Raw genomic sequence first — 26,622 nt, forward strand, 5'->3', positions numbered from 1 at the left:
AGAATAAAGCAGATGTGACAGTCAACACAAAAACTTTCATGCACTTTTCATAGTGTGTGTTTGTTGTATTTTTTTTTTTCAATTCCAAAAAAAGTAACACAAGTCTACATAATGAAATCAGAGTATCTAATCATGTCATGTTGGTATTAATCCATCCACATCTAAAGATTAGACCAAAGCCAGCTCTGGTTAACTATAAGTGACTTTTATTACTTTTTCAACATTTTTGAAACTTTATTAAAGTATTACAAACAGAACATAATAAATTAAATGCTTACATTCCACTCTACACCCTTCAATCTTTACATAAACCGAATAAGTGAAGTAAATGAAGACAAAAATCATAATGATATAGCAAAAGGTGGCTTTAGGTAACTGTACATATTACAGCCAGTTCTAAAGAAACAAAACAAAATCATAAAAAACCCCAAAACAAACTATTGGACTTTTCAGTGTTCAATAGTTTTTAATTAAAGCAAAATTAAAGGAAGCCCACATTTTCTTCTTAAACATTACTCTTTCCTTATACAACAGCATTCTACTACAGAGCAAAATTAAGTATAAACATGCATAGTCCAACCACATTTACATGACCAAGGGCCAAAATATTAACAGCCAAATCAGCCACAATATTTAAACCAGTGTCACGAAAAGAAAAGAAAGCAGAGCGGTTAATAAATAAAGTGAATGCTTGTGTGAACTGCAGGCTTAATTCATGAAGGGTTTCCATCTGCTTCACCTACAAAACACATTCATATGTAACAGCAACCAGCAGATTCACTGCACGTTTTTAACATTAAGACAGGATGAATTCATTCATTCACAGGGTCATTATTAGCGCTTAAAAAGTAACACATACTTTAGCAGAAGAGCTGAATTAGAGCCAGAAGCCAGATACATAGACAAAAACAAAAAATGTAGTAACCATTCAACAAGCTTAATGATTTTTGGGAGTAAAAACCTACAAATTCTTTCCTTCTTTTCATTTTTTGATTAAATTCCTTTGAATTTGGTTATTAAAGTGGTCCAACAAGCATATGCAGCGTGTGGGAAATTTTACAGCTGACTTCATTTATGATAAGAAAGGAAAACATTCCTCACTTATTAAAAATACAGGGGAAAAAGCCTTCATGTTCACATAAAAGAAGCCAAAGCTTGTGTCCCAAAACCCACAAAGCACATTTTTTGTCTTTTTCTCCCCTTCAAATATCAGGAAACAGAAAGCACTCTCACTGATAGCTGAAAAAAGCTGCAGGGTAAAAAAAAGAAAAAAAAGAAAAAGAAAACTTGAACCAATGGAGGAAAAATTATCATCTAAAAATAAAAAGAACAAGTAGAAATCACGTGTGTGGCTGATGTAGCGGCTCTGGTTTTAAGTACAACCGTTACGTCTTTCGAGTCTTTTTTTCTCAACCTGATGTGTTTTTCCTAAATTGGAAAACAGCAATTAAACCATTTATGCAATAATTCAGGGTCTGGCCTCGTCACTCAGCTCTCTTAATGCTGCCTCAAGTCAATCAGTCAAAGTGGAACAATCAAAAGAAATCAAAGTTATCTAAACGTAAACATTTAAAGAATGCTGTGCAGTGTTTAGGAATGACTTTCACCTTTTCCCCCTATTTGGAAATTACGTTTGTTTAACGTTTCAGGGTGTTGAGGATGAAGAGCAGTGAGGGAGTGTCGTGTGTGTTTACGAGGCACTAAAAGATGCTTCAGATCTGCCACTATAGACTGTGCACTGGGTGTATAAGGAAACCCAGAACGTCATACCTGAAAAACACCTAATTTAAATAAAAGATAATGCAGACTAAAGAGAAGCTGGTCCACAAAATAGCTGAAAACATGCGCAATCTGTTCTTTGACATTCACTGGATTTTTCTAAGCTTTCAATAGTCTCTCGTCCAACTCTTCTCCAGCTGAGGAAACAAACGTGACCATCCAAAGACTCGGTCGTTTTACTACATTGCTTATGTTGAAAAATCAGGTTTCAAATATTTTAAGGCAACTTCATCATCAACATCACCTCGATTGTCTTTGGTCATGGATGAACCTCCACAGCTTTTGTCGCAGGTATTTCCAAACTAGGCTCTATGTTTTATTTACAGTGAAGGTAAAAAGTCTCGGGGAGGTGGGGGGTGGGGGTAATGCCATTGACCTCGCTCGCTGCTCCTGCTGAAGAAAAGGCTTTTTGCTGATTAAAGAGGAAATTCTTTGTGTGACTCTCAGATGTGTTACAGCCACAGCTTGGTTCTCCTTTTTCTTTTTTTGGAAGGGTGTGGATTCCCAGAACCAAACAGACATCATCCAGTAAAGGAAGCATCTTACTTCACTTAGAGGTCAGCTAACAGGCGGCCAGAACAGCAGAGGGCATCCAATGAGATTGTTTTGGTTCCCCCGAAATCACTGGACAGAATTTGTTGTTTACCGTGGCTTAGGGAAATCCAGATTAGAGGAGGACAGGGTCAGAAGGGGCATTTAGAAGTTCTGTTGTCGTCTCTTCTTGGCATCCATTGCATCCAGGATGGGCTGCCTTTTGGCAGTGTAGCGCTGCCTGAGCTCCTCAATCTCCCGCTCCATCATGGGATCCAAGGCAGTCAGGCGTAACTGCAGCTCCTCAAAGTCCAGGTTCTTCAACTGAGAGGCAACACAGACAAACAACAGACGGAAAAAATGAGTCACAACACTCAGAGCTGCTTCTGTTTTGCTGCTGTAAACATTTCCACAATGAATAACACTACAACAGAGTCACGGATGACACTCACAAAGTCAAAGTCTCCGTCCTGAGGCACCTTCCAGTTGTCAGGGAAGACGTTTTTGGACTGGATATGGTAGCCTTGCTGCTCCTGTGCCTGGTTGTGGTTGTAGCTCTCCTGCTGCTGGGCCGCCTTGTTGTCCTGCTTGTCGAAGTAATCCATGAAGGAAGGACGAATCGGCTGCTGGGGGGTGGCATGTCCTGTGGAGGAGGAAATGGGTTAAACTCGAAGGTAACAAAATAAACTTTCTGGACAGAATATTTTGGAGACCGTCTCATTCAGGCAGACATCATATCCGCTCACTTCTCATCGATCCCTGGTCTTCCTCCTCGTCTTCATCGTCACTGTTGATGACCATAGTGCCAAGGTCTGACTCAAGCATAGTGCTGCCGTGCTCAATCATTGTCTGCGCCCCGTCGCTCATAGTGCTGGTGGCGCGCATGGTTCCGGCGCCCTCTGAGCCCGACTTAACCATAGTGTGAGAATCCACCTCAGTCTCTTCCTCCTGGATGGAATAAAGAACAGAGTTAAGACATGCAGCATTACATCTGAGGTTTCTTCACCCCAGACCTTTCTGTGAATAAATCACCACACGCACCGAGTTGTCATCCTCCTCTTCCAGCTCTCTCTGCTGCTCCTGCTGCCTCTTGGCTTTCATCTCCATGGCTTCAGTTATCAGGTCTCTCAGGATCGTAACTGGCTTGGCCTGGCTGATGAATGGATGCTGGAGATTCACAAGACCAAAAAGATAAAAGTTATATGAACTATATTTTACATGCAAATGTATTTCCATACGAGTATATCCACCCAGCATCATGTGTTACACCCTCTGATGTTTCTATGTGCCTGAGGCGGCATTAAATTTTCCATATTTACAAATCTCCAGGGTATCTGGGGAAGACTATTTGCTCTCTATTTTATACGTTTGCTTTCATCTTGTATCAGTTATTTGAACAGGGAAGGACACTAAGAGCAACTTAGTGTCCTTCCCTGTTCAAATAACATAATAATAGTAGTAATCCATGTATGTGGTGGCGAGGTCATCTTCTTACCTGTAGCAGCTGTGTGGCCGTCGCTCTCTGCTCCGGGTTCTTCACTAAACACTTCTTGACAAAGTCTGTAAACTCGTCTGACCAGAGCTCCGGCTTCCTGAATGTTGGAGGAGGGTTGGTCGGGATCATAAAGATTGCCTGCAGAAACACGATAACAGGATTAGGGTGGATTAAAAAAGAGGATAAAAGTTTTTCACAACACATTTAAAACAAGAACAAATGTTTCCACTCACTCTCATTGGATGAATGTCTGCATAAGGAGGTTTACCCTCTGCCATCTCTATGGATGTGATGCCCAGGGACCAGATGTCAGCTACACAGTTGTAGCCGATCTCCTGAATTACCTCGGGTGCCATCCAGAATGGAGTACCGATCACAGTGTTTCTCTTTGCCATGGTGTCCTACAGAGTGGGAATATATATTACCCCCAGACTTTTAGAGCATGACAGGACCAAGCGAGAACTCCTCAGAAGCAAATTACAAACAGTATCATGCTGGCAAACATTACTTCATCTTATCACTACTGACATATGCTGCAATTTTACCGTCAGCTGTCCAGCAACTCCAAAGTCTGCCAGTTTGGCGTGTCCCTCTGTGTTAAGAAGGATGTTTCCTGCTTTGATGTCCCGATGGATCTTCCTCATGAAGTGAAGATACTCGAGTCCCTTCAGCGTCGACTTAAGGATGGTTGCAATTTCATCTTCTGTCAGCTGAGAGATTGAAGATTAAAAACCAAACATGAACAAACAGACCATTAACTGCTGCACTTGTCTGTAGTTTTTTTTTTTAATCATTAGTTCGCTGAGTTCAGTTAAAGACAAGGTCAACCTGGAGATCTTTTCACTTTTAAGTCGTAATAAATACTGCACTTTGAATTGAAACTTTATCAAAAAATATTTTCTTCCTGACACAAAAACTAGTGAATTAAAGCCACCATTGTAGTCGTTACTGACAACAGGTCAAAGGCACTTTTAAATAAAGTTTTAGCGCAGTTGCACACGTCGCTGCGGCTCAGCGTAGACACCCACCGTCTTGTTGCGCAGTCTGATGATGTCAGAGACAGAGCCAGCGCCGCAGTACTCCATCACAATCCACAGGTCTGTGTTCTTGAAGTAGCTGCCATAGTATTTCACCACATAGGGGCTGGGGAGGAAACGCAACATGGAGTGGTTATCAAAGGAGAAGATATAGAGCAGAAGTGAGAAAAAAAATCTCATGGATCCAGACACGAGAGAGCTACATGGGCTATGATGATGATGTCATACTTCCTCCTTTATTATCTCTGTAAAATGTCTTTTGAGGCTTTTCCTGGCTCAGAATGGACCTTTGAGAGAAGGCTGGCTAAGTGCAACTGGTCTGCGTACAGTTAACACTAACAGGCTCTTATCTAATTAAACAGAACAACTGTGCAATTCCCTGTTATTTAGGGCAGATGATAAGCAAAAATGTATTCTGAGTCTGCAAATAAACAATGATTTTCTCTCAAACCACTTTACTGGATGCCACATTTTTTATATTGAGGAAAAACCTTGCTTTCAAGGGCAAAAATGGGCGTATGGTATGAGACATACTGCTGTCCCACCTGTCACACTGCTGCATGATGGAGATCTCTTTGATGATTTCCTGCAGATCTGACTCCACAGGCACCTGCTTGATTGCCACCACCTGGCCGGACTCCTTATGAATGGCTTTAAACACGCTGCCATAGGAACTAAAAACACACACAAAGCTTAAAGTCACATGTATGGCTGCAGTACTTTATTACAACTGACAGCGCTTAAAAAACGATTTATTATGCAATGGTCAGCTGTAAAAATGGAAGTTAAGACTTCTTACCCTTCACCGAGTTTCTCGAGAACATCAAACACTTCCTCTGGCTGTTTCGTCAAACTATCTTCACTCAGCTTTTTCAGCTTACTGTAAAAAGGGAATAAGACAGCAATATAAAAGTGAAAGCAATGATAAGTGGAAAAGGCAAATCTAAACATTACAAAACAGGAGACACAGCATCGTTTCAGCATCTGTAAATAAATGAACGGCTGTGGGTGATTTTTAGTCTGGACATAAATGTCAAACACACTGAGACTGCAACCTGTTATTATTTCTGTTTGCTGTCATTTAAAGATATTTTTAGGCTTGTGTATCGGTGCTTTCAAACACCAGAATATGAGGTAATACTTCTTCACAGATAAAAAAAAAAAAAAATCAGCACCACAGCCAAACAGGAATAAGTCATTATTAGTTAAGTTCAAAGTGATCGACAAAAAAAGTTATTGTGAAAGTGAAAACACAACCCAGCATACACTGTTCACTATTTTCTGACTTGATCAAAAATATTATCACGTGCAATACGAGACTAAAGGAGGTTGTTTCCCCCTGAGCAACGCAAGCTTCAATAAGGTTCCTCAGTCTGGCTCTAGTGAATAAATCAAACACAATGAATCAATGATTCAGTCATTTAAAAATGATCCTACATGAGCTCTGACTAAGACAACAAACAGATTGTGTGTGTTTTTCCTTTAAAAGGGTATTTCTATACTACCCCTTAGAAAAGTTTGCACTATATGAAGCTGGAAAGGCCCTCACATCCTGCTGTTCCTGTTAATTTCCACTAAGCAGAACAGAAACGTTCAAGTATGGTGTCCTCAAAGTCTTTCAGAGAAGCTTTTTACTGAAGGTGAGAGGAGCTGAAAACATTGCCGTTTTTTCTTGAATCCAAAATAAAAAAAACTTATTCAGTCTGAATTTCACATAGTGTTTTATAACTATTTCAATACCTATTATTATATTTATTATAATAATTATTAATATTATCATCATCATCACTTATTTTGCTCAAATATTTATTTTTGTAGACTCATTCTTTAATTTCATTGTACATTTATGAATGTTATAGTAAACTTTTAAGCACTATTTACTTTATATTTGTATTGTCTTTATATTACGCACACTTAATTTTATTTTTGTCAATGATTTCCAAAGCAGTTCTAATTTCTTTTGATTTTGTTATCATTCATTTAAAAATTTTTACTATTCTATTATAATCATGTTATTTAAGATAAAATGTTTTTATTGCTAGTTAGTATCTCTGATTATGTTAACTACACACACATAGCTTAAATAGGAAATCTTTCCTACCAAACTCTGTCAACCTAAATGTTTAATAATATTACTTTATTATTATTATTATTATTATTGTTATTATTCATCCTTTATAGTGTTGTAACAAAAGGGTTGCTCATGGAATGGAATAAATAAATATTTCTCATCTGCACATCTGAACATGTGTGATCTCATAATTTAAAAATAGTACAGCAATCATACAAAGACTTCAGATCTGTCGCCTTGTGGTTAAAAAGCTATTCAGTAAAATTAACTTGCATTGTCTTTTTTTGAGCCTGTGAACTCATGAACCACCACAGAACAGAAACCAACTAAGTAATCAGTAACGTGTAATACTGGTTTGTCTTCAGGAATCGTGCCAAAAAATACCGTGTTCGACATTTAAACAGTTCTAAATGATGGCCTGTGATCTATCAAGCATATATCTCTTATAAAGGATTTCAAGTCACTCTGAGCAAGCAGTAGAAGCTGCAATCAGTATTTGGCAAAGTGGCTTTTATATATCTTTTATTTATTTGGATAAAAATTTTTACTGACATTCAAAATGTATTTTTTTTTAATAGAGATCACGCAAAGAGGCAAGCCAAAACATGGAGGACCTTTAACTTTTACAAGGACATTTTACGTGTCCAAGAAAGTCAATAACAATAACGCAGACTCATAAAGAGAGATCACGTCTTTACTATATATATATATGTCTAACCCCTTCATAAAGCCTAATAACTAAAGCCTGTTTACAAATACAGGCAACAATATTAGACATAAAAAGACACAGTAATTCAATTTTTGCAGGACACTCGGGAAGCTAGAGACTGATTCAGTGCGATCATTCATGCGATTGAATGATATTTCAAGTGCAAATCTAACCACTGAACAAAACACTCTTACAGAGACTTGGGAACATAAAACGACCACATCATTAGCCAAATCTATTAGACACTCAATTGAGGGCTCAGGAAAGAGCGCCTCTGTGTGAGGAACGGTCTGTACATTCGTGAACAGAACTGAAAGTTTGAGAGAAGACTGGCAACGATAAGTTAGCTTAGCATCAGCTAGCTCGGCGACATCCACCGAGCGTTAGCTGTTCGGCTAGCTCGTTAATAATAGCATTTTTAGCGTAGTCAAATTAACACAAACCTTTTGGGCGCAGACGTCTCCATGATGTACGACTTCAAAACTAAAAAGAAAACACACTAATAGGGACTCGTGGCACTTTTGGGACCAGCAGTCAGGACGAGAACATTGTCGACTGAATCGTTGTTGTCAAAAACTAAAGCAGCGCCAGCTGAGGGATCGTCAGATGACGGTGTTACGGCCTCAACGCAGCGCCCCCTGCTGGAGCGGAGTACAAACAAAACGGCTTAAAATACTCTCCTTAGAAACATTGAATAATTTGTATCAATTAAACAACTGAAACTTGTGAATAAAATGTTACTGATAATAGAGCTGTTCACAAAAATACAATTGCTTTCTCTGGTCTCTTTCAAAGACATCGTCCGACCAATCACAAGCGACTTTGCTGTGAGGTGCACGACTGTTCTACGCATGTGCAGGCAGGAGCCTTGTGGAGTATGAAAAGAGAGGTAAACAGCTAACAGCTAACGTGTTTAAACGGTGAGAAACCTTGTTATTATCTTTCCATCCTGTGTACTCCGTATCTGTTAGGTTTATGCAGCGTTTTTAGATACTTTAAAGATATTTGTTGTTTGCTCTAAATACCGGTTGGGTTGTTTTAGTCTGTTTCGGGCAGTACCATGCTGTTTCTGGTAGCATGTTGTTAACAGTTATCTCTCTGTCTCTATTTTTTTGTTAAGAATCAGAAATGGATACGCAGAAAGATCTACAGCCGCCCAAGCAGCAGCCTATGATCTACATATGTGGAGGTATGTTACAACGTTTACTTTAGTAATACCACCGCTGGTAATGCAAACAGTACGATTTTACCTGCTCTAATGCAAACCTTTCATCACTGCCATCACGGCTGCTTCTCCTCTGGATGTTTTTCTTACATTACACCGCATAGACCTTACATATTGTTCATAATGTTGTTCCTTCATAGTAACAATTCTCTCATAATAAGTTGACAAATAATAAATTACAGCTCAATTTAGAGTGTATAACTAGCCTCTCCGACATTAATAAATTAAGGATTAATCCGTAGTTAATGCTTCAGAGATCGCTAAGAGTGTATTTTTCCAGGTATTACAACACTAGTTTTTAGAGAAAACCGTCTAGCACACTATATCATGTCCTGTTTTACCTAATACATGAAAATTCGCATAACTACCGTCTGTAATTATAAATATGAGTTCAGTATTGGTACTAATTAACACTTGGAGCCCAAAACTTGCCTATTGTAAACCGGTCTGTGCATTCAAAGCTGTGATACCTGGCATGTGTGGAATTTCCGTTCACTGAAATTACATCTCAGGTGCCTTTATAGCCTCATGACCCCTACTCCTTTTCTAATCTCTGTTTTAATCATAGTTAGCTTGGGATAAGTTGATTGTATTGTTCTGTATGTATGTATGATGATTTTCTTTTTCTTTTTTTTACCTTGTGGGTATTTGTGCTTCCAGGTGCAAAACACAAGTACTAACTGAGAGTTACATGATGTTCTTGTGTTTGAATAGTGTCTTTACTACTTAATCCACTGTGGTGGAGACATCTGGAGGACATAACATACACATTAGGCTCACTAGATGTTTACAGTGGGAAATATTAAACCTCCTTTACAGTCTGATACAATGTTACTATTTTGGAACCAATAATAATTATTTCACCATGATTACGTAATGTTGGTCATCTTGCATCTGGAAAAAGAACCACCCTGATTTTAGTTCTAATAAGTTTTTTGGCAAGGTGTAAAAACTCAGTAACAATCTGAATGAACTGAAATGAATACATCTTACACATTATGGACTAAATGTTGGGCCACACCTCTTTGAATTCAGAGGCGTGCGCTAAGTGAATAAAAGTTACCAACACTCTGCTGACTCAGTAGCTGCATAGGTCCAAACTTTCTCTGTCATTAACATCAGCAGAAAAACTATGTGAGGGGGTGTTGCCCGCTGCTCTGCTCTGCTCAAACTGAACTTGACCACATAACACCATGTTTTCTCTCGTCACTTGCAGAATGTCACACCGAGAACGAAATCAAAGCCCGCGATCCGATCAGATGCAGAGAGTGTGGCTACAGGATCATGTACAAGAAGAGAACAAAGAGATGTATCCTTTTGACTTTGTGTGCATGAAGACAACTTGTGAAAACATTAAAAATGACCAGTTGACTTGTTTATTTCAGATGTGAGTCTTTTTGCTAAAGAGTGTTCAGATATTTTGATTTTGATTGATATTTTATGAATTGGTTGCTACGTTTGCTGTGGATTTCCTTGACTCTCTGATTTCAGTGGTTGTATTCGATGCCCGATGAAGAAGAGGAGAGGAGCAGTTTTGACTCTGTTTACTGTTTGTAGTGTGGGATCATGTAAATAAATAGACCTGGCTTCAGATTTGTGAACTACTCATTTTATTCTCGGTCTAAACAATACATTTGCTTGTCAAAAATGTATGAAATTTTGTTTTGGTTTATTAAATAATAACTATTTTAACTGGTCAAGACTGTTTTTTCCCAGTTTTTCTAACTGATGAGCTGATTTAATTACCGGTAGTAGCATCTCCATGACGACAGGAAAATTTGTGTTTCAGCTCTTGTAGACTTTTCTATATTCATGTAGTCACGTGTAATTGGTCTGTTGCTATGAGATGTTTGCAGCTTTTCGACCCCTGAAATGGACTCTGCCTTTCAGAATAACAAAATGCAGCAGGGGGAAGTAACCTGATTTTGTGTAATGCAAACTGTTTTTTTGGCCTTTTTCATAGTAATAAAGATTAAATGAGACTGCGATGTTTTCTTCCCCTCACCCCCAAAGGTTTTTTTTTTATTGACTTTGACTGTAGGATGGTTATTGGTACCAGACAGGCTGATCTACCAGGATTTTCCCACAGCCATCTCCCAAAGAGAAAAAATATCCAGTGAGTGGCAGTTCTCTAGGTGAAATTGCATCATTGACGCCAGAGAGGATTGGACAGAGTTTTGAGACGATTAAAAAAACAAAAGAAAGAAAAAAGCAACAGTAACTCAAATGACAACTGCTTACAAGCGACTTATTCGGAAGAGCGTATCTGAATGCACAACGTAAAACCCTGAAGGAGACCGGCTACAGCTACAGAAGACCGCATTGGGTCCCTCAGTTTCCTGTCCACAAAGAACAGGAAACATACTGGCTCACCAAAATTGCACAATAGAAGAAGAATTAAAGAGTTAAGGTAACTGATTGCAAAAGGGGGACCAACCTGTCACGATCCTGGGTCTTATGACCCAGTGTTTTGAGTTTTAGTTCATTTTGATGTTTATAGTATGTTTAAGCTCATTAGGTCTCCTATGTTCATTTGCTTATTAGTTCCCCCATGTGTTTCCAACCCATGTTAAGTCTCCCCTGCTCTTCATGTGTTTCATGTCTGTGTCTTACGTTGTCAAGTTCTGGTTGTCATGTCTGCGTCTCATTATGTTTCCTATTTTATTTTGAAGAGATCTTGTGTTTTTATATTATGGTTTATGTTTTGAGTCCTTTGTTGTACTGTTTCTTGTTTCCATAGGTCTGTTATGGTTATCATAGGTTTAGTTCTTTGGCTTTGTCATATGGCTTCCCTGTGTTCCATGTTATGTCCACTGTGATGTTTTGTACCATGTTTCAGGTTCCTATGTTCTGTCTCCCCAGTTGCTGTTAAGTTTGCATGTTTAGAATTCAGTCAGTGTGTTTCCTGTTTTACTTTGAAGGTCCATGTCTCATGTGAGTATTTCTAGTTTTGCTTCCCTTGTCTCGTCCAGCCTGATTACTCCCAGCTGTGCTCTCCTTCTGTCTCATTCCCTCGTTATCCCTCTGTGTATTTAAGCCCTGTGTTTCTCTTTGTCAGTGTCGTAGTCTCCCTCATGCTGTGTGTGATTCTCCCCGAGTCTCCTGGTATACTTTATGATTAGCTTTCCCAGTTTAGTTTTGTATTGCCTGTGTTCTATTTTTCCAGCAATTAAAGCTGTGCTTTTGAGTTCAAGTTCTGTCCCCGTGAGTTTGCGTTTGGGTCCTCTCCTGCCTGCCACACAGCCGAAACATGACACAACCCAGTACAAGCAAGGTGTACTTAAGTGTCCATTGAGTGTATTTTTGATCTAAAGCAGCACTATGATAGCTTTAACTTCTTTAAATTACACTGTTTCCCCAAGTTTAGCTTTTAAGTTGATTTAAATCTAAATCTGTTTTTTTGTTCATTTAGTCCCTTAATATCTGCATGGCAACTTTTTAGTTTGGCTTACCACAAAGATTTCAAACTGTTGCGCTCTCTCTACTCAAAGGTGCAAAAAGGTGCATATTACACAAATAAGACACAACAAATAATAGATAATAACAAAAAACTAAAATGATGTGTTTCATTAAGATGAGATACCAAATCAAATAGCAAACAAAGCCTTCACTGGGATCATTACTTGCACTTGGGTTTAGCAGCTATTTCATTTCAAACTTCCATCTTTAAAAGATTCTAATAAAACATTTGTGTGAACCTGTGATTTGATGTAATTACATGCCAAAATGTTGACCAATAGAAAATAAGCCTGATTTAATTTCCCGGTGCTGGACAGAGAGCTGCTTCCAGCTAAGATGCTGCTGAGAGAGTTATGAACAACGTGTTCTCATCAACAAAGTAATTACTTTGCTGAACTACCCTTTAGGTGACAAACAGGACTGGATTCAATGATTGTTTTCATTACTGGACTGGGTTTTCCATCAACAAAATGTAATTTTACATGATTAATATTCTGTTTGTTTGCTGTTGATCAGATTTGCAGCTCACTCCAATTATCCTAAGAGTAATTAAACATTTATATCTTTCCACTGTGTCAAAATGTTGCCTGTCAGTTACTTCTTCTCCAGTAATACAGCGTAAATCATGTATAATCGAAATTATAATGGGTTTTTTTTCTTACAATTTGATGAATTAAAGCATCAAAGTGTCTCGCATGTGTGTCTGGTCCAGGTTTCCTCTGCTCTGAAGTCTAAACTGAGGCTCTCCCTTCAGAGCTGTCCTACTGCAGCACTGCATCGCTGTGGCACTCCCCCCTCCCCCTCGCTGACATCACATCTGACGCCTCATGTCGGGGGTGTGTCCAGCAGAAATCCCCATCCAGGCTCAGATGTAGCTGCGGCTCTGAGAGAGGTAGAGGCAGAGTTTGAGCACACTGCAGAGGGATTGCAGCTATGGGGAACGCGCAGGAGAAACCTCCGGGCGGCGGAGGAGGGGCAGCGAGCGCGGATCAGGCCACAGCAGGGAGTGGGACACGAAGCGGGGGTGGAAGCAGCGGGGGAAAGCCTCACATGGCTCCACAGAAGGGGGCGGTCAATGGCACTCAGAGAGAAAACAGCCCTGCTGGTGGGCAAGAGAAGAAGGAGGACAGCCCTGCAGTGGACACAAGTTACCTGGATGCTCCCGCCGGGGCCCTACCTCCTCACCTGGCCCGGCTCAAGAATGAAGGGAACCATCTCTTCAAACACGGACAGTTTGGAGACGCCTTGGAGAAGTACACCCAGGCCATTGAGGGATGTGCTGAAGCAGGTGGGGGGTGACATGAGCGGTTTCTTTTCTCTTACACAGCATGTGATCCTGGGATAAACAAATCTGATTATAGCCACGATACTATAGCATAGTTAGAGGAGCTTTATCTAACTGCTAATTTCTTGATTCATTGATTAAACCATGTATAGTTTTAGAAAATAACAGTAATTTTGCTACCAGAAAGTTATTTCTTGTTTATTTTCATCCTTGGATTCCTTGGAGTAGCTTTTCCACCTCTGTGACTCAGTGTAGAGTCGCCAAAAACAGCAGATGGGTGTCACAGAGCCTGAGAGACACCCTCTCGTAGCATCTGTGACTTAGCCCTGGTAAGGGTATCACAAACAAGTTGACTCAGTGTCACCTGGTTCCACAATCCAACGTATCCCGTGTCAGTTTTGAATGCATTATACCACTGTTTTTCCAGTCAGCCTGCAGGATGACTTCAGGTCACTTCACTTTTTAGCATGAAGCAGAGACACAAGGCGTCTCTGCACCGGTGATTTGTGATTGCAGTGGAGTGTTGGCACAAGACAAGTTGCTGTCGATGGAAGTCGTGTGCTGATGCATGGGGCTTTTACGTGAGGCTCAATGCCACGCTGCACAGAGAGCACTCAGCTGACTTTTACTCTTGTAGCTGGCAAGTGTGAAGGCTTTTTCTGCACTTGCACTGTAGCCAGATTCCAAACGTTTAGACTTGATTAATCATAGACTTCAATCAGAAAGCTGGTGAGAACAGTGTATGATAATGATGATGCGCTGTGGGTTGTGGAAGCTGTACATAAGACTGATGCTCTCCCAGCGGTTATGAAACTGCACTAGAGTGGAAAGGACAGTGGAGAAAATGACTCTACCGAGGGATCTCTTAACACAGCCTTTTATCTGTCTGCCTTTCACCCCTTCAGCGTTTCTGGACACTTGCAATTGAACTGCTTCACTTCTCTTGATTTCGCTTCTCTCTCGAGCACTTTAGGCCACAAAGTCTAAAGAACTGCTGGTAATATGGATGTGTAGCATGGCCTTACACCTGCTTTTCAGATCACAAGATGACGTAAATGAATCTGGTCTTTCAGAAATGTGATTATGGTTGTCCCCTTGCAGGCATTGATAGTCCAGAGGACCTGTGTATTCTCTACTCCAACAGAGCAGCCTGTTACCTGAAGGAGGGAAACAGCACAGACTGCATACAGGACTGCAACAAGTACGTGACTAGTGTCGGTTTTATTACTGGTTATAACTTCCAGGTTTGAGAGATGAATCCACAGATCTGACATCACACCCCAAAACACTGTCAGATCACAGACTGTATTTAAAAGATGGCCAGAACCAGAACCGTTCTGGTGTCATGGTCGTAACCATCTTGTGGAGTGCTAAGTTTATGTGTGATTTTATTTGAGAGATAGCTGGTTTGAAAAGGCTCTGAATGCCACAAACAATTGTTGCCACTTTAATTTTCCCAAAGTGGCAACAATTACAGCCTGATTGGAACATCTACTCTTACCAGTACCAGCTTATAAAGAGAGAAACGCATAGATAGAGATTGGGCTAAAGAGATCAGCCAAGAAAACTTATGAATAACTTATTAAAGGGGGACTTTTTGTGCTTTTTTGTCTTATACTCACTATTTTAACAGAGTCAAAAGTGGGAGACACAGCAGGAACAAATCAGGGATAATGAGACAAGAGAATATGAATTAGATACAAAGCACAAAAGACAAAAGACCACCAAAACGAAGCAGGAAATAAGATACCGACAAAGGCTCGAACATGTGAAGTTAACAGTGAAAGACAAGAGACAGAGACAAGACTGGAGGGACACAGTGGGATTAACAAAAGGGAACCAATAAACCTTAAGTCATCTACAAGCAAGCAAAGAACTATAGGGACAAATAAAAAAGCTCATATTAAATAAACCATTAACAGAAGACCGTGAAGAATACTGAACTAGAACAAAATCATTTCTCAAAACTAGAGGAAGTCATGAACCTGCAAAACTCAAAAGCTGACATTACCCAGTTGGGGACACGTGGGCTGTGTTTTATTTAAATTCAATATTATTTACATGAAAACTGAATGACAAGCTGCTTTTCCACACCCTGATTGTAACTGTTTTCTCTGTAACTGTGGAACACAGCATGTAGATCATCCACAGTGATGCAGTTTTGGATCCAGCAGCTTCCTGCTTTTTGTTTCTTTGCTCTAAAGGCTGCGACAGCCTGTCGGTCAAATATTCATTCACATGTTCAGATCCCTCAGTCTCCGCCTCTCCTCTCTGATCCTCTTAGGGCTTTGGAGCTGCAGCCCTATTCCTTGAAGCCTCTGTTGCGTCGAGCCATGGCCTATGAGTCACTGGAGCGCTACAGAAAGGCCTACGTGGATTATAAGACCGTCCTGCAGTTAGACACAGGGATACAGGCGGCTCACGACAGCATCCACAGGTCAGCTGAACACAAAAATCCAAACACGGGAAACTTCAGCCGCTTCATGTGCTGGTGCATGTTTAGTCAGATTTTACGTAACACCAAGTCGTCTCAGTCATTTCAGTTTCCCTTTGGGTCCCTGCGCGAGTCTTGCTAATGCGAAACACTTTGCGATACTAGTTTCAGTCTCTTTGTTCTCTGACAGGCTCACAAAGATGCTGATTGAGCAGGATGGGCCCGAGTGGAGACAGAAGCTTCCAGAGATTCCCGTCGTCCCCCTGTCTGTGCAGTTGCAACACCGAGAGAAACCAATCAGCATCGAGCAGGCCCAGGCCAGGGCCGCCAGAGCAGCCCAGGAGGAAGGTGAGGAACAACCATTCCTGTGGGTTTAAGTGGTTAAATGTGATGAGCACATCTGATGCAAACAAAGAAGCCTTTTAAAGAAATCCAGATTTTCTTGACTAAAGACAGTTCTTTGGGTGATTTCATTCACGTAGCATTTTTAAAAGAAACAGTAAATAATTGAACAATAAAGCAGCAGCAGAAGTCAGTGAGCAGAATCAGCGTGCAAATGCTGAGTAGTGGTGAAGGTGCTCCAGCTGAGAGACTCTGTGTGTGTGTGTGTGTGTGTGTTTGTCTGGGTGTACTATCAATAATGCAAAGTAAAGACGATCCACACAGACTATAGTGCTGCTGTAATGGAACAATCCAGGTCAAGTTTCCTCTGCGCTCGAACTGCTCACAAGAACCAGGAGACTCCAAATGTGCCATAAATGCAAATATATGTCAAATCAAATCAAATCAAATCAAATCACTTTTTATTGTCACATCACATGTGCAGGCACACTGGCACAGCACATGCGAGTGAAATTCTTGTGTGCGAGCCCCACAAGCAACAGAGATGTGCAAACACAACAACACAAACGAGCAAAATACAAGAATGGCCAACCTGAAACTAATAAATATATGTACAATATATAATAGTGTATGCATTTCTGGATGTAAATAGTTTTGGAGCAGTATAAGGCTGTAAAACTCACAACAACACTAACAGATAAATCTGTTTACTTGTACTTGTCTAATGAAAAACTCCAAACACACGATCTAACACATACAAAGCTGAATGAATATGAAGCCAGAAACAGAAGGAGACAGGAAGTGATCGAAGTTGTAAGTGTTAAAAGCAACATGTGTGCTGCTTAAATTTGTCACAGCAAATACGCAGCACTGTTAATCACTACCTCCTACAGTAATACATTTTGTTCCATCATACTGAGGAGGAATGACGCCATGCCAACAATAAGAAATGTAAGACAGCATCTTAAGTTATTATAAACTGTGGTAAAATAAAGTTGTGGCCAGAAGTTCACATCTGCTCATTATGAGCAAGAATGTGGTGGTAACTTTGAGGTTTTAATGAGTTCATTGAACGTTTCTTTTTCCAGGGTGGAATGATTGTACTGCACATATCATAATGTCTTTAAAAGATAAGGATTGGGTGATTGGATTGGTTTGAATTTATTTTGAATTTTCTCTGATCCAAACAAGGTCAGCAGTATATATACATACAGCCCCATTAATATGTGGTTACATGTCCTTTAGCAAGTTGCACCTTGACAAGATGTCTTTGGTAGCCATCAGCAAGCTTCTGGAATAATTCTGGGTAGATATTTGAGTGATTGTAATGGCAGAAAACTTAATTTAAATTAGTTGGTTTTCTGGCTCAGAACCAGCTTTGACGTGTATTACACAAAGTTTCAGCGGGGTTGAAGTTTAATGTTAGCCTGCTTTATCCATTCATAATGGGAACGGGATCATTGTCCTGTTGGAACATGCAAATGTGTTCAGGTTTCAAACATCCAACTGTTGTGGTGAAGTTGAAGAATTTGGAGGTAGTCCTCCTTCTTCATTTTTCCATCCAACAATACCATTGGCAGCAAAACAGCCTCATAGCATGATGCTACCACCACCATGCTTGACAGCTAGTGCAGTCTTCTTAGGCTTGAAAGCCTCACCTTTACTCCTCCAAACATACTTCTTACCATTGAGGCCAAATAGTTTAATATTTGTCTCATCTGACCATTAAACTTTTCTCCAGAAGGAGTTTGCAAATTTGAAGGTGTCGATTTTGGAGCAGAGGCTTCTTTTGTGATCAGCACCATCTCAGTGTGTGGTGTAAAACTGACTTCACTGGACAGTGATGCTGGTGTCCCAGTAGCTTCCAGTTCATGGCTTGAGCCTTGTTGGTTCCTGAACATTCAAATCAATTTCCTCTCATATGAGGGTGACAGTTTGGGTCTTCTTCCGGACATTAGCAAAGTTGTGACACATCTGAATAACTTGTACTTATGTAAAATTGGACTGATGATCTTAGAATCTGCAGTTGTTTGTGTACATCTACAATTCTCTAATACAACAAGTCAATCTGAGTGTCTCAAATGTTCAATTCATTCATTCATAAACTCACGTTTGTGTTGTTTCTGTCTTCATGTTGATTTCCCCAAAACAGGAAATAAAACCGCAAACACGCAACACAAAACAACACCAAACTGTGCTCCTTAATAAAAGAGTTAAAATGAATTAAAATTCTGACAATTATAATTTTATCCGTTAAAACAATTAGACTTAATGAAGCCTCGAGTTCATTAATATGTTAATATGCCTTTAATTGCAACAACACAAGTTAAATGAGCATTGCATTTATTAGTTGAGCTAGCGTTAGTGGCGATGATTAAAGCTATTGCTCTCTCGGCATTTGCAAACACAGCTGTGTTATCCGCCAGAGGAAATTACATATCTATTGATGCTTGGATTGAAAAGAATTAAACACAACCTCTACAGCAAGCTAGCATCAAAATAACCCTGTAATCAAAGATTGCACAAGCTTGTGTTATTATTCTCCCACAGCCCCGAAACCTCCTAACCTGCCACTACGCTTCAGCGCCGGTGCCAGCGCGTCTGTTTTGACTGTGTTATTGGTAATGTTATTAGATTGTATCTGTTAAATTATCTCCTTACAGCTTGACTCCCAGCTTGTATCAGCTTCAGAGGTGATTGATCTCAAATACTCATGCTCCACATATCAATTTAGTTTCCCAGCAACAGAGCACTGAGTGGTTTGTGGTATCGACGGACGTCTCAGCTAAAGGAAAAAAATAAGCTTTCAGCACCGAGCTGCTTCAGAAAGCATGCAGGCCTTTTCACTTTGTGCTTTGGTTCAATTGTAAATGGATGAAAGTAGAATTTTCTTGGTAGAGAAAAATTAAAAAGAGTTTCAAAAGCTGGTTCAGGCTTTTTAATTCAGTAGTTTTATAGTGCTTTGGGCCTGAATGCTTTCTAAAGTAACTCTGTCTGAACACTTTATTAGTTATACTTTGTTATTACTGGGTTGGACCTCCTGAACTGTTGATATAAGGTGGGATTGATTCAATGCTTTCATGTATTTTTGCCAAATTCTGACCCTGACATGTGAATGTTGCAGCAATAATCATTACTCATCAGACCAGACAGCATTTCTCCAGTCTGTCGTCCAATTTAGGTGAGCCAGTATGAACTGTAGCTTCAGTTTCCTGTTTTTAGCTGACAGGAGGTGTGCTCTTCTGTTTCTGAGGCCCGTCTGCTTCAGGTTCCTCATTTGTTGTGCATTTAGAGATGCTCGTCTGCATGACTTGGTTGAGACAAGTGGTTATCTGAGTTACTGTTCCCTTCCTTTCAGCCTGAAGCATTCTCCTCTGACTTCTGACATCAACAGGCATTTTCTCCAGAGAACTTTGGCTCAGTAGATGTTTTCTCTGTTTTCTTTGACCATTGTCCAAAAACTCTAGAGATGTTTGTGGGGGGAAATCCCAGCTGGCCAACAGTTTCAGAAATACTCAGACAGAAAATCACTCACATCACCTTTGTTTTCTGTATCGAATCTTAATTTGAATTTCAGCAGGCCGTCTTGACCACATCTAAATACCTAAATGCACTGAGTTGCTGCCATGTGATTGGCTGATTAGATAATTTTGTTAAAGAGAAGTTGAACAGGTGTACCTAATCCAGAGGCTAGTGAGTGTATATTACTTTTAATGCCTGCTGAGCTCGTTTTTTCGAGAGTTGGCAGTAGTAGCTGTGTCATTTGATTAATGTTATCTTTTTGTGTACCTGTGAGTCTGTGTTTATGTTTAAGTACCGCTGCGTGTGTCTTTTCCACAACTCATTAGCCGCATTGGCTTTTTCAGCACAGCCGATCGCTAACTAAGGAGGAGTTGACTCATCTCCGCTGGTCCACAGAGACTGCTGCCGACAGGCTGGATTTATTAAGGCCTGAAACGGTGTGAAGAAATTGTAGAAGAGGCTTGTTGAAAGACAAACCATTCAGTACAGTCTGCCCCAGATCTGTCTAACCAATCAATAACTTGCACTGAAGAAAATGAACTCTTTATGAAGTTATCTTTTTCAGTTGGAAAAAAAAAACATTTTTCTGCCAACAGCCAGAAGAAAAGAAGCCCACTTCACTTTGCTTAAACAGGAAGGCAACAGTCTGGTCAAGAAAGGCCACTTCCAGGAGGCCCTGGAGAAGTACAGTGAATGTCTCGCCATAAAACCTGACGAATGTGCGCTCCACACAAACAGGTATAAAAAAACAACCCAAACAGACGCTAGAATTGACTGGTCTTTGCAAAAAGAGCGCCTGAATTACTTTACAAAAGAAACACTGTTTGAAAGGTGGGTAGTTTGATCGCCACCCCCCAAAAAATAACAGAATAGCTGCCTACATCAAGTAAGAAGCTTCAGCTCAAATATTGTGTAAAAATCCGCTGAAATAATGCCAGTTTCTCTACTCTTGCAGCAAAGGCTTAAATGAGAGTCGTTCTTCACCTTCACATTCCCCCAGTTGCTCGTCAGTGTCACAAGTTTTCAATGAAATTGCATGTTTTGATCTTACTTTGTCAGCACAGAAAAATGGCCTCTCGCGGTAGGGAGCGATGCAGAGCTCAGAGCTAATTCTCCATTTACAGGTAGACAGGGGGAACAGTAGAGGGCACCATATGACCACCTGGCATGTCAAATCTGATGCACTGCCAGTTGTTGCTCTGGATAAAGCCCCATGAAGGTGTATCGGTATATTTGAAAGGAATTTCAGATGAAATATTGTGTTGCAAACATGAAAGCCTAAACTGCTGGACACATGTGGATTCCCTGTAAATATTACATCCTGCAAAAATCTCTATATTAACAAGATATTGTGCGAAATGTTGGGGAAAATGCATCTGTCCCTACTCTTCTACAGTGCATATTTTGAAGATTTTTCATTTGTATTTGAAACAGTGTGGAGTAATCTAACCATGCGTAGCCTGATCCTCATACTGATCATCACTGACAGAGACCGTCTGACAAATCCTTTACTTCTCCTCCAGAGCCATCTGTCTCCTGAAACTGAATCGGTTCGAAGAGGCCCGGCAGGACTGCGATTCGGCGCTGCAGCTGGAGCCGAACAACAAGAAAGCCTTCTACAGACGAGCCCTGGCTTTTAAAGGTTTACAGGTGCCGGCACGCCCCCTCATAAACCTCTTCCTTGTCATTTTAAGATAATGCGTTGGATTTTTCTTCCCCCTCCCATTCCTGATTTCTCTGTATGAATGACTATCCTCTAGGACTACCTTTCAGCTAGCAGTGACCTCCAGGAAGTCCTCCGACTGGACCCAAACGTCCGGGAGGCGGAGCAGGAGCTCGAGGTGGTGACGGGCTTGCTGAGACAGAGCCTGATGGACAACACCATGCACACACCAAGGGTAAAACAAGTTCATCATGTCGCCTTAAGCCCCTCAATTACTAGATTTAATTTTCATTGTAGTTGTCATTATGCAACACAAGGTTATAAAACTATACTGGAAGTTCAGTCCCTTTATGCAAGGAGGAGAGGTAGTGAAGGTGGGTGAGATTAAATACCTGGGGTGAACTGTCCAAAGCAAGGCTGCAGGCAGAGTGGAGCGGGTGGAGATGAGTGTCAGAGGAGGGTGTTTTGGGAGATTTAACCTTTTTAACTTGCTTTCTTATGCTGCTTTTCCTTTAAAGGTGATAGCGGCACATTTGCCTCTTTCATTTTACTTGTTAATAAAAACCTTTGCTTTATTCGTTTGCCTACTTGTCTCAGTTTTTCAATCTGGACATGCTTCGTTATTTTCCTCACATCCCTCGGACTGTTAGGGAACGTGACAAGGAGCAACAGCAAAAGGGAGGTTTAGATGATTTGGAGACAGTGGCAATGGCAGGAAGTGGAGCTCGAGGTGATGATAAGCTATTCATTGCGAGTGACCACAATGAACAGGATTAGAAAGAGTAGAGTGCATCAGAGGGACAGCTCAGGCTGAGCGGGTTGGAGACAAAGTTTGAATGGTGAGGCTGAGATGTTTTGGACATCTCCAGAGGAGGGATAGTGGATATATTGGATAAAAGATGTTGAATATGGAGCTTTCAGGCAGGATGAAAAGAGAAAGACCACAAAGGAGGTTCAAGGATGTAGCGAAGCAGGACGTCCAGAGGGCTGGTAGGACAGAGGAGGATGCTAGAGACAGGGTGAGATGGAGGCAGGTGATCTGCTGTGGTGAACCCTGAAGGAAACAAACTAAAGAAGAAGAAGAGTGTGGAGGATTAATTTGACGGTTTTGAAACCTGAAGAAAGAAACTGTTCTGCTGGTACGGCAGCTGATACTTGGTAAACAAGTATGGGATGCTTTAATCACTGTAGTTGACAAGCCTCCAGGTCTGGATCCAGACATATCCCATATGTGTTTGTAACGTCTCCAATTAGTTAGGAACATGGCTTTACCACTTTATTATCTCCAGATAAGGCTTCAAGTATGTTACAAACTATTAAGACAAACAAAACCTCATAGAAAAGGCTAACCTTTGATGATTTCCTGCAGGTTTGATGTCTCCTGCTGGTTCACATGTGGAGACAGGTGTGGACACTTACCATACTGCTGCAGGACTTTTAAAGCAATCGGCTACAGCAAATAAGCAGCGTAGAAATGCAAATGACTATTTTTGAACTCCTGGGACGAGAACCGTGGACGACCAGCTTTTCAGCTCTGCTTCATCTGCAATGTGTGCGAACCACACGTAACTCCTGAGTACACAATCTTACATAACGGTAAGCTTTATTTAAAGAGGCTAATGTCAAGGTACTTGTGACCCGCTCGCACTATAAATCATTCACGTTATGATGTAATGTCCAGTTTCATGTAACAGGCTCCAGAGCACTCTTACTTGTTAAAGAGTGTTGAGAGAGGGGAAAGAGAGTGCGTATCAAGCGTGCCTTACTGAGATTTTTACCACAGTTAGGATGAAATGCGCCAAGATTAAATGTTTAATTTTGATTGCGTTTTTTTTAATCTGCTTTGAAAGGAATGGATCAGTGCAGTGCAGGCAGTGTGTGTTTGTGTGTTGCACAGCAAGATATGAAAGCTTCAGCTATTTTATTCCAAAGCGTTTGTTATTGTTTACATGTAGTGTGATAAGAGCTGCTATTAATTTAAATAAGAAGCCAACAACATCACATAAACTATCATCACTATTAGTGTTGGGAAGTGCCCTAAAAGGCACTAACGTGAATTTAAGCTTCACCGGTTAGATTAGCTAAAAAAAAAAGTCTGAGGTCAGCACTTTAGAGTGGACCCATGATGCTTTTCTTTATTTCATGCCTGATAAATGCTGCTGGAATTTCATATTACCACTGTTTCAAAAAATTACATCATCTTTTATAAAGTAATCATTGTGTTGTGTTTAACACTAGCGCTGAGCTGATGTCAGCTCGGAATACCCTTCCTTATATGGTCAATCAGCTCTAGCTATGTCTGAATAAGGAGGCGGAGCTAACAAGCACTGGGTTCTGTTTAGAAGCAAGTCGAAGGGCAGCCAATCAGAATTTGGGCTTATAGTGAGGGGGAGGGGGGGCCTTAAAGAAACAGAAACTAAAAAGACTTGTTTCAGACAGACGATAAAAGACCAATAAGATACATAACGGTCACTTAACTGCAAATCAAATAATGTTGAATAAAAATTTTGAGTGAGTGGGACATGAACTAAAAGTCTCTTTTAAGCGACTTTTAGTTCACGTACCTCTCTGGGTTTAAATATCGCCCTGCTTAGGTTAGTGTTACAGTTTACAGAACAATGCACTGTACTGTAGCTCAGTAATTAATGTAATTAATGACTGTTTTGTTTTTGTGTAGGTATATAGTAGTTAAATTAAAGCTAATGTCCGCATGTCTGTGCCCTTATTGCTGCAACAAGACCCCCGATAAGGCTCTGATTAAACACCCAGATATATTTATCAAAAACTGTCATATTACAAGAAAATTATTTATTACAGTGATACAAATGTACTTTATTTAAGTAAAAACATCAATAACTCGTTTGTTTGAGTTGGGAGCCTAGCCTATAAGAGAAAGCAGCAATGCTTGCAAATTGAAAGCTTGTTTCCACCAATTTTTTTTTTTGGGGGGGGGGGGGGGGGGGGCGAGAAGCTCTGAATAAAAACAAAAAAAAAAACTTCATATATCTCAATTATTTACCTGTTATCTCACCCCCCCCTCCCCTCCCCAGTTTCAAGTAATTAATTGAGTTAATAGGACTTAAACGAAAATTTTGACTAATGTACCGTAAATTTTCTTTGGCAGAAAAAGCCTTCCATGGAAAGTCATTTTTCAGCTTCCACCCTCAGGCTTGTCATTCTCCCACATTTCAGCCTGCGTTTGTGTGCAGGCTGAAATGTACTTTTACACACGTTTGAAAAGGACAAATTAGATGCTTACCAAGTTTTGCAAACATAATTTATCACCTCTGTCAACTCTCCACAGGAGCAGAAGCTTTTGAAATCACCCACATCCGCTATGTATTTCTTTAAAATGTAGCAAACTGTGCCACAGTTTATTTTGCAAGTATAAAAATATTAGGTTAGTTTTTTCCAGTCTTGTTTTCCTTTGTGTTGTAAAAATAAAAGGCTTATCTTAAAAAAAAAAAAAAATCTTGATGTAAAGCTTCATTCATGAATGTAAAAGCATGTACTGTATGTAAATAGACTGAATGCAAATGTAAATAAACTGCTACAAGAATGCATTAATGTGCCTGTGTTTTTTCAAATTGAAACACGAATAAATGAACACAAAACGATCACAGCAAGCTTGATTGTGAAGTTTATTAAACGATATGCATTTGCATGCACATTATAAAGCAAATAATTAGGTAATACATACTTTTTAAAATATCATAAGCTTATCTGACCCAATTAGAAAACACACCTGCCACTCGTCTCCAAATAATAAAACCTCGGAGGATCTATTTGACTCTGAAGTTGTATCATTTTCAGCAGCAGGTAGGTTACAAAACGGAGGGAATAACCTGCAGCTAGAGGCTTGTGAGGTTTACCAAAACATTTTATTTATTTATTTATTTATTTTTAGCAGATAGCCAGCTCACCACGAGCTGCCTGACGTCACAGAGGAGCAATCTGTGGTCGGGCTGAAAATGTGCTCCAGCTGCTGAAAGCTACCGTAGCCTGTAGTGTCACTGTGCTCACGATACTCATGATGCCGACTGCTTTGGATTAAAGGGATCTTATTGCCAACTTGTGCATGACATAAACTTTAAAAACTTTGGCTACTTCAGGGGAATATTAAAAACAAATAATCCTAACAACGATTTAAATTCAGATAAACATTTTGGTTGTGAGTACTGGGTTTAATCCAATATTTTATTGCTCTGATTTTCAATTTCTACGCACTAAAGTAGATTGCTTAAAAAATTATTCTGTCACTGTTGACGTGTCCACTGCAGCGGCCTGAGAGCGGCTCTTTGGTAGTTAACACCAGCTACTGCGACAGTCCGCATTAGCATTCTGGGAATGGTGTTTATCAAGTTTTGGTGCATTTTATGTGGCAAATATAATAACTATCAAATTGTTTTTACATTTATCATTTGATGAAACACACAGAGAACAAAAACAAAACACAATAAAACCCCTCCCCCTCCCCCGAAAGGCACTGTAGGTTCAATAATTATAAAATTATCTGCATTAATCATTTGCAAGGTCTTCAGAAACATCACAAGAACATGTTGTAGTTAAAATACACCCAAAGCTCTGAATAAAAAATAGCTTTTTGATTTATATGAGGGGAAAACAATTTAACATTACTACTGTACATTCGCTACTGAATACTGATTAAGATTTATGTGCTCGGATAAACTTCTGACTGCAACTTGCTGCGGTGTGCCTGACACGCTTGTTCTTACTGCGTGGGTACTTCTAGTAGTTCTAGTTTTAAAACAAGTCTGAAATGCTTGTTGAAATGTTGGGATCTGCTTTGTTTTGTTTACAAGGAACAGCTTAAAAATCCCTTTTCTTAAATACGCCGCACGATTCAATTCAAAGCTTGCAGTGAAGGTTTTTATATCTGCACAGGTGCAACCAAAACAACAACAAATAAAAAAGGAGAGCTCAAGGGATGAGTATTTGAGTATTTCTGATATCACAGTTCCCACCCGCTTATAATAAACAGTTGGACCCAACACAGGGCTTCAACATTAAAACCAACTTTCCCAAAATGGAAAATAAAATAAGCAAACA

At 40.1% G+C, this 26,622-nt stretch overlaps 3 protein-coding genes across 3 annotated transcripts; 2 read left to right on the forward strand and 1 right to left on the reverse strand.

The window, feature by feature from the left end:
• Positions 1 to 162: 162 nt before the first annotated feature.
• stk3 (serine/threonine kinase 3) lies at positions 163 to 8,240 on the reverse strand. Its single transcript, XM_080862938.1, has 11 exons — positions 8,066 to 8,240; positions 5,642 to 5,722; positions 5,388 to 5,516; positions 4,834 to 4,948; positions 4,351 to 4,515; positions 4,039 to 4,206; positions 3,806 to 3,943; positions 3,352 to 3,477; positions 3,057 to 3,258; positions 2,763 to 2,953; positions 163 to 2,634 (listed from the first exon to the last, which is right to left on the reverse strand). Exons 1-11 carry the CDS (start codon positions 8,086 to 8,088, stop codon positions 2,476 to 2,478), a joined length of 1,497 nt encoding a protein of 498 aa, XP_080719064.1. The 5' UTR covers positions 8,089 to 8,240; the 3' UTR covers positions 163 to 2,475.
• A 212-nt stretch (positions 8,241 to 8,452) lies between these two features.
• Positions 8,453 to 10,539, forward strand: polr2k (RNA polymerase II, I and III subunit K). Its single transcript, XM_080862939.1, has 4 exons — positions 8,453 to 8,542; positions 8,743 to 8,811; positions 10,064 to 10,156; positions 10,339 to 10,539. The coding sequence occupies exons 2-4, from the start codon at positions 8,751 to 8,753 to the stop codon at positions 10,359 to 10,361; spliced, it is 177 nt and encodes a 58-aa protein (XP_080719065.1). The 5' UTR covers positions 8,453 to 8,542; positions 8,743 to 8,750; the 3' UTR covers positions 10,362 to 10,539.
• Positions 10,540 to 13,152: 2,613 nt separating this feature from the next.
• Positions 13,153 to 26,593, forward strand: spag1a (sperm associated antigen 1a). The gene is made up of 8 exons (XM_080862734.1): positions 13,153 to 13,594; positions 14,693 to 14,792; positions 15,876 to 16,028; positions 16,216 to 16,373; positions 20,486 to 20,627; positions 21,413 to 21,539; positions 21,650 to 21,787; positions 22,922 to 26,593. The coding sequence occupies exons 1-8, from the start codon at positions 13,240 to 13,242 to the stop codon at positions 22,925 to 22,927; spliced, it is 1,179 nt and encodes a 392-aa protein (XP_080718860.1). The 5' UTR covers positions 13,153 to 13,239; the 3' UTR covers positions 22,928 to 26,593.
• The last annotated feature ends 29 nt before the right edge of the window (positions 26,594 to 26,622 follow it).

Source organism: Rhamphochromis sp. 'chilingali' (assembly GCF_963969265.1).
Source record: "Rhamphochromis sp. 'chilingali' genome assembly, chromosome: 17".
NCBI lineage: Eukaryota > Metazoa > Chordata > Actinopteri > Cichliformes > Cichlidae > Rhamphochromis > Rhamphochromis sp. 'chilingali'.